The 14,676-nt window shown below is 37.2% G+C and overlaps 6 protein-coding genes across 6 annotated transcripts; 3 read left to right on the top strand and 3 right to left on the bottom strand.

Moving 5' to 3' along the window:
* The first annotated feature begins 2,512 nt into the window (after window positions 1-2,512).
* LOC117786589 (proton-coupled amino acid transporter-like protein CG1139) lies at window positions 2,513-7,893 on the top strand. Its single transcript, XM_034624925.1, has 7 exons — window positions 2,513-2,818; window positions 5,783-5,960; window positions 6,022-6,208; window positions 6,265-6,890; window positions 6,949-7,124; window positions 7,193-7,348; window positions 7,409-7,893. Exons 2-7 carry the CDS (start codon window positions 5,785-5,787, stop codon window positions 7,498-7,500), a joined length of 1,413 nt encoding a protein of 470 aa, XP_034480816.1. The 5' UTR covers window positions 2,513-2,818; window positions 5,783-5,784; the 3' UTR covers window positions 7,501-7,893.
* Window positions 7,778-11,265, bottom strand: LOC117786590 (uncharacterized protein YER152C). Its single transcript, XM_034624926.1, has 4 exons — window positions 11,014-11,265; window positions 9,056-9,177; window positions 8,696-8,997; window positions 7,778-8,628 (listed from the first exon to the last, which is right to left on the bottom strand). The coding sequence occupies exons 1-4, from the start codon at window positions 11,173-11,175 to the stop codon at window positions 7,946-7,948; spliced, it is 1,269 nt and encodes a 422-aa protein (XP_034480817.1). The 5' UTR covers window positions 11,176-11,265; the 3' UTR covers window positions 7,778-7,945.
* Window positions 11,266-11,327: 62 nt separating this feature from the next.
* Window positions 11,328-12,021, top strand: LOC117786593 (biogenesis of lysosome-related organelles complex 1 subunit 2). Its single transcript, XM_034624930.1, has one exon. It carries the CDS (start codon window positions 11,392-11,394, stop codon window positions 11,890-11,892), a length of 501 nt encoding a protein of 166 aa, XP_034480821.1. The 5' UTR covers window positions 11,328-11,391; the 3' UTR covers window positions 11,893-12,021.
* Window positions 11,900-12,403, bottom strand: LOC117786594 (immediate early response 3-interacting protein 1). The gene is made up of 3 exons (XM_034624931.1): window positions 12,223-12,403; window positions 12,069-12,167; window positions 11,900-12,003 (listed from the first exon to the last, which is right to left on the bottom strand). The coding sequence occupies exons 1-3, from the start codon at window positions 12,308-12,310 to the stop codon at window positions 11,948-11,950; spliced, it is 243 nt and encodes an 80-aa protein (XP_034480822.1). The 5' UTR covers window positions 12,311-12,403; the 3' UTR covers window positions 11,900-11,947.
* Window positions 12,404-12,490: 87 nt separating this feature from the next.
* LOC117786592 (nurim homolog) lies at window positions 12,491-13,606 on the top strand. Its single transcript, XM_034624929.1, has 2 exons — window positions 12,491-12,895; window positions 12,951-13,606. The coding sequence occupies exons 1-2, from the start codon at window positions 12,569-12,571 to the stop codon at window positions 13,383-13,385; spliced, it is 762 nt and encodes a 253-aa protein (XP_034480820.1). The 5' UTR covers window positions 12,491-12,568; the 3' UTR covers window positions 13,386-13,606.
* On the bottom strand, window positions 13,384-14,676 carry LOC117786591 (nudC domain-containing protein 3). The gene is made up of 3 exons (XM_034624928.1): window positions 14,506-14,676; window positions 13,920-14,446; window positions 13,384-13,866 (listed from the first exon to the last, which is right to left on the bottom strand). The coding sequence occupies exons 1-3, from the start codon at window positions 14,604-14,606 to the stop codon at window positions 13,577-13,579; spliced, it is 918 nt and encodes a 305-aa protein (XP_034480819.1). The 5' UTR covers window positions 14,607-14,676; the 3' UTR covers window positions 13,384-13,576.

Here is a 14,676-nt window from a genome sequence, read left to right as displayed (position 1 = left end):
CACGTGTAATAAATGCAGATATCAAACATTTCATATGCGATTGACCACTGCACAGTCGAGGCCAAAGGGCAAATTTCGGATGGATTCTAATTTTAAGCCCAGTGAGTCCCAAGCTGGTCGTGATAATGACACGTGAAATACAATAAATAGAACTGTTGATGTTGCCACAAGTTCATGGCGAAAACAATTTCCAATTATGCTACACTTAATGCCGCCTCTAATGGAACTGTTTTTATTTAATTTTCTATTATTTTATTTTTGCCATTATTTTTCTATATTTCTGCCTGGCGTCAATAGCAATCAGTACTCATATTTTCGAGTCAATTATCGCGTATAATTAATAGATGCACTTCATATTTTTTTTACTTTATTTCAGTGCCAGCACGAAAATAATATTTAAAATTAGCTGACATTTAATTATCGTGTTTTAGTTGACCCACTGATTGGTCATCTAAAAGGTTTTTTACAGCAGCACAAAAAAATGTTAGTCTTTAATGTGGATTTAAAAGCTTTGTTTATGAATGGCAGCGATTGTAGCGGAAACTATGAATGAAATTAAAAAGTGTTTAACACAAAATGATGTAAAAACTTCCATTTTAATATTAAAAGTAAATATTAATAATTAATAATCATAATTTAATTACTTTTTTAGCCGGTTTGGAAGCCATTTGATTGGACTGAAAGGCCGAAAAGGAAACCACTATAGATAAGAAATTAGCACCAACCTATCAAATATTTTGAAGGCGGCTCTTAGCACTTTAGGTTTGGCGATAAACCCATTCCACGAATAGATAAACACATTAGAGGCAATAAACGTCATAAAGAGCCCAATTGATATATGTCAAAGCCATGGTTATGTGAGATTTGCGTAGACAGCAATGGATCAGATGAACAGGAGTTGCAATTTATTTATCTGCTTGCTCCAATCGAGTTCACATGATTCACGACTATCATTCAATGTTGACGTCACAGGCCAAACAAGACTACGAAAACATAGACGAAGACAGCGACGAAGCCAAAGACGCTGATACCTCGGGGCAGACAAGACTACGTCAGAGTCGGGGCAACACTTGACCGGTTTTTGGCAGGCAGGCAGTCAGGCAGACAAACAGTAGCTAGACATGGACATGGGCAAATATTTAGCCGGCTTTTGGTTATACTCGTACTCGCACTCGCACTCGTATTGTAGTTGCTTGTCGTACGATATACTTAGTGTCTACCATATGAAACTGTAACACACGGCGTATGCGCAATGCATGCAAAATGATTGGAAGGCCGCCGTTGTAAATGAAATTTCACGCAAGCCTGCAAATTCTCTTTGCCCCAAAACCGGTTGCTCGCCTGAGAAAGTGCATTAAGGCAACAAAAAAAATGTAAATTGCACATTTTGGCAACAGCGTTGTTGTTGTTGCTGGCGTTGTTGTTGCTGTTGCCCAAAGTTAGTTACCCACGGTAGCAGCAGCTAAAGACACCTTACACCTCAACTTGTACTGGTTCTTTATGTAGTCTTGCCATAGTTACGAGTACTTGTCGTTGTTGTTGTAGTTGTTGTCGAATATTTGGCAACGGCTTTGTGCCAAGACTCGAAAGCGTTTACAAGAGAAGAGAGTGAGAAATCCATCAACTGTTCAACTGTTCAACTGTTAAGGCAAAACGCATGTTTACATTGTTTACATTTATTATCGTTGTTGTTCATTTGTCATGACATCGATAATGGGACAGCTAAAGAATGCGAAGCGAATATATACTCGATATACTCGTATATATAACCATTCACTTAAATTTTTATATAAGATTTAACTTAGTGGAATTGATTCTTTAGCTGAGTAAGGGAAATTTGTCTAGTGAGTAGAACAAGTTTATCTCATGGATTTTATTAATAAAAACATTTCCTATATAGTTTACATAATACTATTATAAGGAAATGAATTGAAATTGTTGTGAACCCATTAAGAAAATCACAATCTCTAATCCGTTTTTATTATCGTAGTAACAATTATTTAATAAAAATCCCACAAATGATTTCTTCAACTGATCAAATCTTCGATAGTCAACGGTAACTGTAAGCCGTAGTAAACATATCAATTGAGATTCAAGACGGAAAGAGCTTTCCTCATCATTATATAGTATAGTCTGGACGCGTATCAACAGAGTAGTTAAAAGATATATAAATATATCATATTATTTTATATCATATCTCGCATCTACAATCTCTCACTCTCTCTCATTCTCATTTCTCCGGCATTGTTTTCGTACACACACGTATATTTATTACGGCGGATTCTGTATCACTTGACTTAATACTAAAAATGTAGTTATATTTTGTGTGTGGCTCTGATTTTTCGTGCTACCCCGTAACCTGAGAGAACGAGTATTCATGTGTGTGCCACCAGCCTGCTGTCATCGCGATCGGCGTCGAGCAGCAACAGCAACAACAACAACAACAACAACAGCAAATACAATTCGCTCAGTGCATAAAACCGGTGACCCACGTTGGGTCTGATTTAGTCGTTAGCGCGCGGTCAACACGATCACATCGAATATTGCAGATCATTCAGATCGTATCTCTTAGTTTACATCAATTGTGACACCTGTCTCGAATCGGATTCAGTTTTGATATTAGTTTCGGTTATTTAGTATGTCTTAAGTCATTTAATTGGCATTTTGCAATACGTTCCTTAGATAGTTAAAAATTATTGTTATTATAAAATCAAATCTATTTGCAATTAAAACACAAATTGTGATAAAAAACAAAAAGAGTCAATTTCTATCTTCAGTTGTAACTTATTTAATAAAAAATCTGTTCTTAGGCTCATCGGTAAGTTTTGGACTTTATTATCTCGACACTTGTGCCGAACAATTTTTCGTCTAATTAACAACGGAAGTGCGACAGCATTTGCAAATTACTAAACATACCGAATATACTCCCCGCTGCCCCTCAAAAACCAGCGAAATACTCAAAACACTCTCGAGAGTCGAGCTTGAGTGCACATTCTCCGTCCGGGCTATGAGATGAGTGTTTGAATCTAGCTAAAAGTTCTTTTGTAAATCTAAATTAATTGCATTTAAAATTAGCGCAACTGGCAAATTATTGATCAAGTGTACGAAAATAGAACAAACTAAACTTAGTCGAGGACAATTATTTTCGCTATGATTTGTTACCGGAAAGCCTCCAGAGAGCCAAAAGCGAGATCAGTTATGAGATGCGCTAATGAATGAGCTGAATACAGCAATTGATTTATTGTTCAAAACATTATTTGCACATTTTTTACAAGCAAATGTGGCAACGAGATCTTGTGTTTCAAAAGTCAAACTTATCTGGCTATATGTGGACTTAAAATTTGTTTATCTACTGGCTGACATAATATTCCCATAGTACGTTCCAGTAAATTACCTTTTGACATTTCAAATGGCTATAAAATTTAAATTATATAAAATTTGCACATGCTTATTATTTGTATTTGTAGTTGTGGTAATTGAAGTAGCGATCGACCTTTTCTTCAACTCAAGTATTATGTAATCATAGTTTAAGACTCAAAATTGGAATTTCGAAATGTTAGTTTTATGAGTTTTTAAGTGAAATTGAAAGTTGACTAGAACAAAGTAATTACAATTTGAGTTATACTTCGAATAAAATTATTCAAGTAAATGCGGAGCAAGGCCAACAACTTTTGTTGGAGTTCAGAAGCTGGCGCTGGCGAAGTCGAGAAGCCGTCATCAACCATCATTACCAATTGATATTGCCAACATTGCGCTGACAAATGATTTTTGAATTCCAGTCACAGTCTCAGTCTCAACACCTGAAGCACCGCTAAGGCCAAACCGTAAGCCAGGCACATTGAACTCGCCCCTCGTCTCAAACGTCCGATTGAACTCAGTTAAAAAAATAAAGTACGAAAAATAAAACAAACAAATGTCGCGTGCTGATCGCATTTTTTTATTATTACTTTTTGGCGTTTTTGTTTATTTTTCATATGATATCAAGTTCGAGATATTGGCAATTCTAGCTTTAAATTTAATATATCATAACAAATATTTCTTTTGCAAATTTTTTCAATTTGCAATTACAAATTTACATTAAATAATGCGCATATTGGATATGTTTGGATTTTTGGTATTTTTTTGCTAAAATAATTTATTATAGCTTATACGAGTTTAGTTTGCCTCTCTTTTTATCTTTGTCAAAGGTTTATTTGGCTTAAAAGACACAGCGCATCTGGTTTGAACCGGTTGCAGTTTAGTTCATTAATAAAACAAACTTTGAAAATTTTTCTTTTACTTTATTTTGTCCACTAGTTTGGAATAAATTATAGTAGAATAAATTATCCAAAGTATTTCTGCGAATTTTGTTTTACGTAAATCTGGTTTAACCAATAAATAAAAAATAAATAAAAAGTGAGTTTGATGACGTTATTTAAATATCAAAACAAAAACATGAACCTGATTGGCTATTTTATAAATTTGAAAGTTCTTTCAGAATGAACAGTATCCAGTACCTACCAGTTATTATTTTTTCAAGCTATATGATTATATGACAGCTATTTGATATAGTAATCTAATCCATCTGGAATGGGATCAATGATCCACTAATGTATTCTTTAAAGTACACAAATAGTTTCTGACAGGGTATAAATACTTGTTTTATTATTTTATTAATAGATATTCATGAATGCAATTAAGAGACTACCTAAAAGCCATTTAGCTTCATTGTCTTTCAACAACTTCCGCATATCAAAGATCTTAATATTGGCTAGACTGAAAAACTGGCTGTACTTGAAATTATGCATGCAACATCTTAAGCCACAATTTAATGTGTGGGTGTGAGAAATATGACCAGCTTTAAAACGTTGTTATTTAATGAACAATAATAATAACAGAATAAACAAAATAACCCAACCCGGCGCTCTCATTGATGAATCAGTATCACTCGACCTTCTGTCTGAGTTTGGGCCACAACAAGAAACGACAATTACTGTTATTATTTATATTATTTATATTTATGCAAGTGAGTGCACTTGCAAATTCTGATACTCATACTTTGAATACTACCCACATACGTATACGTGATATGAAATACTTGTAGAATTTATACATATGTCAAGAAGTCAACTCGGACAATTAAATATACTAATTGTAAACGTTGCTCGAACAACCGGAAAACTTGCTGTTGATTTGCCAAAATTTCCATTTCTCGGGAGTGGTCTTATCTTGAATCTTTGCTATTACAACTAATATGAGGGGTAATTAAACGAACCGTTTTCTAATTTAGATATAGGCATTCGTTGTCTGTACTTTTGTGTGTATGTGTGTGTGTTTTTGTGTCTTAAACAAAAGGGGTAACGGTAACAGTTAAATAGCTAAATAAATGAAAATCACAACAAAGTGCAGTCCAAAGCGAGTCGCAAGTGACAGTAAAATTGGCTGCAATTACAAAATGTTAGCACGTTTCATGCTCACGACATGATGTTGACGACACACACACACAACAGACTATAGATGTAGTACACACATTGTGGACTCATCTGCTATTGGTGTTGGAAGGGGGAGGGAAACGTTTCGCTTACATTGAACTTGACATTGTGCGGGGTCTGCTTTTAATTTAGAAATATGTCAAAGTATTTTCAGTTGCATTTGCAGCGTTTAGATAGATCGCGATCTCCATAGACAGTGTCAGCAATTAAATAATGTCTGTCCAAGTGGCAACTGGACTTGCCTTGCCTTTGATTTATCGCCCATTACGAGTGAAATTTAACCGAAAGTCTACCTCTTCTCTCTTTGGCAGACATGAGTAAAAATGGACACAACAATCCGGCGTTTGTCAGCGATCATGTGGACAACATCAAACAGCAGAGCAGCAACAAATACTCGCTTGAGCTGGCGGAGAAGGGCAACAACAACAAGGCGGCCAAGGATCCCGACTACAATCCCTACGAGCATCGCGATGTGCCACATCCCACAACGTAAGCACAGGAATTATATTGAAAAGCAATAAAATTTTAAAATTTAAAAATCATTATTTAGCAACTGGGAAACACTTTTCCATTTGCTGAAAGGATCACTGGGCACAGGGATTCTGGCCATGCCCAATGCCTTTCGCAATTCGGGTTATGTGACGGGCTCCATTGGAACCATTGTGATTGGCATTATTTGCACCTACTGCATACATCAACTGGTCAAGGCGGAGTACGAGCTCTGCCGACGCAAGAGAGTAAGTCCAAGGGTATTTCCTTTATTTGAAGAGATCTAACAATCTTTTCCTTTTAGGTGCCCAGCATGAACTATCCGGCTGTGGCAGAGTCAGCGCTAAACGAGGGTCCGGGTTTCTTTAAATGCTGTTCACCCTACATTGGCACCGTGGTGAATGTTTTTCTGCTCATCTATCAACTGGGCACCTGCTGTGTATATGTGGTGTTTGTGGCCTCCAACATCAAGTCCATTGTGGACGCAGTCTATGATACGGACACGGATGTGCGTCTATGCATGATCATCATATTGATTCCGCTGATACTCATCAACTGGGTGCGTCAGCTCAAGTACCTGGCACCTTTCTCCACGCTGGCCAATCTCATCACCATGGTGTCCTTTGCCATCATTTGCTACTACATATTCCGCGAGCCCGTCACAACTGAGGGCAAGGAAGCCTTTGGCGAGTTGGAGAATTTTCCGCTGTTCTTTGGCACCGTTCTGTTTGCCTTGGAGGCCATTGGCGTCATTTTGCCGCTTGAAAATGAGATGAAATCTCCGCACAAGTTTGGCGGATCCTGTGGTGTGCTTAACGTATCCATGATTTGGATTGTGTTCCTGTATGTGGGCATGGGCTTGTTTGGATACCTCAACTATGGTGCCAGTGTGCTGGGTTCCATCACTTTAAATCTGCCAAAGCATGAAATGTGAGTAGCTTATAGATAATCCTATTGAGTGATACTGATTCCCATTTATATATTTCAGTCCAGCACAGATTGTCAAGGGTATGCTCGCTTTTGCCATTTACATCACCCACGGACTGGCTTGCTATGTCGCCATTGACATCACCTGGAACGATTACGTAGGCAAGAAGCTGGGCCCGCAGAGAAACAAGTTATTCTGGGAGTATGCGGTGCGCACGGGTCTTGTGCTGGTCACTTGTAAGTATACAAGAAGCAACTGAAAGAATGTTCAAAGATTGACCTTGAATATCTGTTTGATCTGCTAGTTTTGTTGGCTGTGGCAATACCCAATCTGGAGCTGTTCATATCGCTGTTTGGTGCTCTGTGCTTATCCGCTCTGGGATTGGCTTTTCCGGCTCTGATACAAATCTGCACACACTGGTACAACACGAGTGGCATCAGCAAAGCCTGGCTGCTATTAAGTAAGTATTTCAACTGTCATCTCCAACTAGGCCATATATTTATCTACCAATCTTTCACAGGCAACTTTGTGCTGATTATTGTGGGCATTCTTGGTCTGGTAATTGGCACGTATACCTCCCTAAAGGAGATTGTCCACACATTCACAGAGTAACTCGTTATCTAATTATTTAGAATTTCTTGTAGTCATAGTTTTTTTTTGTAATTTTCTTTCGAATTTGCCTCCACGCATTTCAATTGTCGTACAAGCAAAGTATTATGCACAAAATATGCAAAACTAAAACGTTAAATATTCTCAGAACACATAAAAACGAGAGGATTTATGTGTAAACAATTGTTTTGTAATGTTCAACTTGAATATATTTGTATAAATTTATCAAATTTGTGATATTTTTAAGCATTGTGCCCAAAAGTTTTTTATTACATGTTTGTAATTTATAACGATCTTTATTAATAGATAATTACTATCTAAGTCCTATCTTTATAAGCACTATTTATAATACGATAACAAACAAAAACAAGCAATAAAAAGATTTTGCCATATTTTAAAAACAAAATAGAGAATAGTGAACAGTAAACAGTCTTCATCATTTTGAAACTCAACTACTGCATGGAGAAGTCTTAATAAACTCTTTTAGAGCGGAACACAAGCGCTTTGCACCATCCACTAGCTTCTCCTTGGAATGGAAGGCTATGGATAAACGGAAGAATTGTTTTCCTTTACCCTCTTCCACGGCGAAACGCGGACCGGCAATGAAAGTTATTTTCTCATGATTCAAGCTGTATTCCAGAAATGTGCGTGCATCCAGGTGATCTGGCAAACTTATCCAAATAAAGTAACCACCGCTGGGTGCAGAAAAGTGACAACTTTTAGGAAGTTCAGCTTTAAGTATCGCTGTGGTAGCCAACATCCTCTCCTTGTAAGCCTCAAACAGCCGTGCAATGTGTGCCTGGGCCAATTTCAACTCAAATAGACTGCCCACAATGCCAGCTGTATAGTTGTTGAAGCAGCCACCGCTGTTGATAATTCCACTACTTTCCAACTGGTGTTTTAAACGTGGTGGCACTTCGAGCCAACCTAAACGCACTCCTGGTCCAATAATCTTCGAAAAGCTGCCATTGGAGATGACATTGCCAGCGAAATCGTTATCCGTACGTGCATCATAGGAAAGCAGACGGGAATGCAGTGGTTTCTCGCCATAGTTGAGAATGTTATAGACATCATCGCAAAGCACCAAGAAGTCGTATTTACGTGCCAGCTGCACAATTCCACGGCAAACCTCTGTACGGAGTAACATAGGTTTTAGTTTAGTTGCAAAAAGAGTTAAAAAAAAAGAATTCGAACTCACCTGGCGAGAACAGTATGCCTGTCGGATTATGGTATGTTGGTATTGTATAGTAAATGCCCCAAAACTCCTTGTTCTTTGATTTGAAATGCTTCCCGCTCACTTTCTCTTCGAGATCTTTGAGATCGACGCCATCGTCGTTAAGTTTAAGTGGTACAATTTGAATGCTCGTAAAGTGCTTCATACTGTCCAGTGCAATCATGTATGTGTATTCATCCACAAATATATAGCCATTGAAGTCGATCAGAGTAGAAAGCACATAATGCAAGCCCTGCGTTGCGCCAGTTGTAATTATCAAGTCCTCGCTAGCGGTAACGGTATTTACAGCTTTTGAAAGGGATAATAAAATATTTAAGCTTTTACCTGTTAACGGGGCTATTGTACATTTTGCTGAAGTACTTCGCAATTTCATTGCGCACCTCGTAAGTGCCGCTTGTTGGTCCATATTGAAAGATCAGCGACTGATTCTCTTCTTTTTCGCGCTTCTGCAAAAGTCGTTAATTTATTTATAGCTAATATTTGGTGTCATTTATAAAAAAAGCGTTATTTATTAATACTTTTTAACTTCAAACTATCATAACTTTGTCAAAACTGAACCGATTTTCAGGTAGTATGTCATTTTGATCATGGTATGGCCTGCAAACTGATTCTGCATTTAAATTTTATTAATTATGTAAAAAAAATTGTTTTCCTTCAAATCATGAGATCGATGCTAAGGGTCCCCCCTTTGAAATTTCAAAAATTGAAAATTTTAAATCTTAAGTTTTCACTTTTAATCGACTCCTTATATCGTTATTAGTATAAAGGAACACTTTAAAGTTGATTCTAAGACCTTTCATTTTTCTGCAAAAAATCATGTCAAATCGAACAAAAATTTTGGCTTGTATAGTTGCTTGATCAAAAGGTTCGACCAACTTCAAACTATCATAACTTTGTCAAAAATGAACCGATTTTGAAGCGAAATGCCATTTTAAACATGGTCTGGCCTCATAATTCATTCTGCATTTAAATTTAATTAATTTTGTAAAAAAAAATATTTTTCTCAAAAACATGGATTCGATGGTAAGTTATGAGAGATCAAAGTTTTCGAAAAAAGTGTCAGGGGGTATGTATGGAAAATTGGATGATAGATGGCTTAGTATTGAAAAAATATCAAATTTTCTAGATGATAAAAATTTAAATGCAGAATCAATTTAGAGGCCAAATCATGATCAAAATGACATTCCGTTTGAAAATCTGTTAATTTTTGATGAAGTTATGAGAGATCAAAGTTTTCGAAAAAAGTGTCAAGGGGTATGTATGGAAAATTGGATGATAGATGCCTTAGTATAGAAAAAATATCAAATTTTCTAGATGATAAAAATTTAAATGCGGAATCAATTTAGTGGCCAAATCATGATCAAAATGACATTCCGTTTGAAAATCGGTTAATTTTTGATGAAGTTATGAGAGATCAAAGTGTTTGAAAAAAATGTCAAGGGGTATGTATGGAAAATTGGATGATAAATGGCTTAGTATTGAAAAAATATCAAATTTTCTAGATGATAAAAATTTAAATGCAGAATCAATTAAGAGGCCAAATCATGATCAAAATGACATACCGGTATCGGTTCCTATGTTATTCCCTGGTTTTTTATTTTCAAAACCTAACTACAAATCCATATTAAAAATTAAAAATTTATTAAGCACTTCAATTCTTAAATATTTGGTTTTATTCGAAAAATAATAAAATAATTTATAAACAAAAGATAATTATCATATCGCGTTACTATTAATTCATTCTGCATTTAAATTTAATTAATTTTGAAAAAAAAATATTTTTCTCAAAAACATGGATTCGATGGTAAGACTCCCCCCTTTGGAGTTTTGAAAATTTAAAATTTAAAATCTCAACTTTTCACTTTTATTCGATTTTTTATATCGTTATTAGCATAAAACAACAAATTAATGTTGATTCTGAGACCTTCTATTTTTCTGTAAAAAATCATGTCAAATCGAACAAAAATTTTGGATTGTATAGTAGCTATTTCAAAGGTTCGACCAACTTCAAACTTTCATAACTTTGTCAAAACTGAACCGATTTTGAAGCGAAATGGTCTGGCCTCTTAATTCATTCTGTATTTTAATTTCATTAATTTTCTTTTAAAATTCTCTAATTCTAAGTTTCGATTTTAAATCTCAGTTTTAATATTTTTTCTTATTCGGCGCAACATGTGAATACAAAACAAGAGTGATTATGATAAGGGCAATAATCTATCTGTTACCCAGTGTTATACATACTATACATACTATACATATGATTCTAATAGCTTGATGCTCACCAAGCAATGTGTTGTGGCCTGCTCGAAAATATCGCAACAGGGTTCCAATAAATCTGTGCCTGGAGCACCCACACCTAGATTTAAAATGTCCGGCGTATATACGTTCCAAGCACCGCCATCGAAAAGATGTTTGAGCTGCAGATCTTTATTTTCTTTCGACATTTCAAAGACTTTCCTTCTTTACAGACAGTTCGACACTGATTACATTTTGATAACAAAAAGCCATTAACTTTACGAACGCCACAAATTTGTCCATTCACATACGACGCGTACTTTTGCCAATCACAGACTGCGATTCACAATGTGGGCATTCGCTGTAAAGCGGAGACAACAGCTGATGCTTTAATACTTGTGTTGTAAAATTCTTGCGTTGTAAACATGGAAAACGAGCAGCCAACAACAAGCGCTAATGCTGCCAAGGATCAACCAAGCTATCAGGAGCACAATCCCCAACTGGACTCACCGATGCGTGGACCGACATTATCTACGTCGACCTCCAGCTTTGAGGCATTGGCACACGGCCATGATCCAAATCTTAGCAAATTGGCCACAAAAATGTTCCAGAAAACAGAAGAATACATAACACACGAGTTGAATGCACCATTGGAGGATTACAAGTTACTCGAGGAGATGAACAAGGCAACTATTGCCAAGTACAAAGACATGCGGCAAATAGCTGAAAACCTAAACGTATCCACAAACGAGCTGTGCGGCAAGTTTCAGCAGTTGGCTCCTCTAATGCAGCAAATTGATGAGATCTCAGATACTGTGGACAAACTGGAGGCAGCTGCCTACAAGTTGGATGCATATAGCATAGCACTGGAGAATCGAGTCAAGTGTGTGCTACAGCGAAAATCCAGTCAACATTTAACACAATAATTGAGAATTATGAAAAAAGCATAAACAGTACATTTATTACAATAGATTTTAAGTTTTATCCAAGTAACAATTTAAATATAATCGCTACTATATTAAGAAATATCAGTGGAACTGCAAAGTGTAGAAAAAGATGGACACGTGTTATTTATAGTAATTATTAACTAACTTCTACTTACTCTTGGCAACTGTGCGTATAGAACGTATGAGATTTAATATTTGATGCTTGGCACTTGGAGCTCCAAACTCTTGCTGACCAGCTTGTCTTCCCCAGCCAACTGTAATTGAATCGTGTCAATTGTATTGTGGAAGTTTGGGACTTGAAAATCTTACTCTTGGCCAAGAAACGCTCCTCGTGTAAAATGCACACTGCATTTAAGCAGAGCAGCGAGGCTTCAATCAACGTCCACAGCGTAAACATCTTTACAGGGTATAGCAATTATTTAAATAAAAATAAGGAAAGCAAATTATTTGTTGACGTCAGTTTTAAAGCCGCATTTGCCAGTCACTGTATGACGGTCACAAACAGCTGTTCTTGAGTTTAAAGGGTTACCATTCGCAATAGTATTAACTCGATATGAGACCCGTTGCAACACTGCTCTACTGCATTTTAGTTGTTTACATTTCTGCTTGTTTAATAATTATTTAAATAATTGTACTGAAAGAAAGTGCAAGTGAAATGGCGTCTTTTGCTAAACTTATATTGCTGCTTAGCTCTATAGCCACAGTGGGCTACACAATTTACGTGATTGGCAAGTTCACTCTATTTCTTTCCATGCCGCGCTCCGTTTCAAAAGCGCACACCTGGATCTTTAATCTACTGGACAATAAGTCGCGCTTGGAGACCGCTTATGGACCTATTGTATTGGACACTCTCTATGTGATTGGCTTTATCCTACAGCATAGCTTGCTCAAGTCAGCGTTGGTGAAGAATCTCTTATGCAAATTGGGCTTGTCTGTTGCGGAGCGAACTATTTATGCCCTGACGTCATCGCTATGTTTACATGTTTGTATAGCCTTGTAGTTTGTATATATTGAAGTCTTACACACTATTCTTTTAGTATCTGATAAAGCACTGGCTGCCCGCTCAATCGATTGTGCTCTGGCAAATCAATGTGGACGAGAGCGAGCCACTTTGGTGGACATTTGTGATAACCCATGTTATAGGCTGGATTGTCATTTTCGGCGGTTGTGTTATCATGGACATAATGGAACTGCTCGGCGTCAAACAAGCCTACTTCAGTCTCTACAACTACACGGAACCCCTTGCATACAAGTCATCTGACCTGCGTAATCTCTATGCACATGTGCGTCATCCTTCATTCGTTGGACTCACTCTCATTCTATTTGTCACCAATGTAATGAGCCTTGACCGACTGATTCTTGCCGTGCTTCTTACAACCTACATGTATGTGGCTTGGTCCACAGATCAAAGAGACGTCGTCTATCAGAAGTCGCAGCTGGAGCGCAAGAAACTCGAATTGAAGGCTCAATAAATGTAGCAATCAGTTTATTCTCACAATTATATATGGTATTACTACCGCACCTTCTTTCTGATCTTTGTATTAACAAGCTAAGCACATCTCAATCAAACTTATTGAACACCCCTAGTTCTAAGCCATTAAGTTATAACTTATACTTTTTGTATTTTCTCATCAGTTGTACTCATATATTTATATAATAAAAACTAACTCATTTGGACCATAGAAGGATCAAATGGTTGTCCCTTGAATGGTGAACCTTCTGCATCCCAGGCCTTTTTCAAACGTTCTAAGGTTTTGTTCTGCTCAGGATCTGTTGTCTGCAAGGCAGTCTTTTGTTGCTGATCCGCTGTCATTTGCTGCACCCGCAGCTTTTCTATTGCCAGCTGTGAATCCTCCGGCAACTCATCTATGTAACGCTCGCAGTCAAGTTTCTTAATATCGATTTCATTGTCGCCTTCAAAGAGTCGATCCCACCAGCGCTCCTTCGCTTTATCTGCAAATTCACGGATTTAGGAAGCGCATTCATGATTATATTGGAGTACTTACCACAACAGATGAGCAGAGTGCCATTTTCTATGGACCACACGGCATCGTTATGTCTTATACGTTGACTAAGCACACCTTCTAGGATTACTTGAGTCGCATCCATTTTACTGCACACTTTGACCTGTTGCGCTTTAATGTCGATGCTTAGTTGTTTGGCAGATTGTAGATTGCCGGGAAGCTTGACATGCAGCTCCAAATCCTTTAGCGTTTGTGACCAACAATGATGTTCAAATGCGGCACCGTTTTTATAGTCACCAGGCTCAAAGCTACGCCTAGTTTTGCTGGTACTCACATCTGCTTCAGCTGGCTTAGCTTGGAGTCTCTGCTCATCAGTCTCCACTGTGATCTCAGAAATGGCAGGCGGAGCATTTATGCCACTGTCGTCAATTCCACTCTCCGCACTCATTGTTTGCAGCCAGCATTCCGGATCGTAGCGCTGCATGGCGCCGTAGAGTATTTGATCCCGCATTCCCTTCGGAAACCCGATTTTATCTGTTGCATCCTTCTTTGTGTGATAAAAATCAGTACTGCAAATAAAACTTTCATTTGACTCTGTTCGTTTCACTTTTATAAATTCTTTTATTACTTGCGCTTCAAGAAACCAAAGACTGCGTCCAGAAATCCTGTGATGGTTTTACGCTCCTGCAATATTTCCATTAACATCGCATCGCTTCGTTGAATCTCCATGTTTATTTGTATGGTTTATTTCAATTTTAAATTATAAAAAAAACAATTCCAAGCAATACGCTTGTAACCA

This window comes from Drosophila innubila, assembly GCF_004354385.1.
Source record: "Drosophila innubila isolate TH190305 chromosome 3L unlocalized genomic scaffold, UK_Dinn_1.0 0_D_3L, whole genome shotgun sequence".
NCBI lineage: Eukaryota > Metazoa > Arthropoda > Insecta > Diptera > Drosophilidae > Drosophila > Drosophila innubila.
This window is presented reverse-complemented; position numbering and strand designations above follow the sequence as displayed.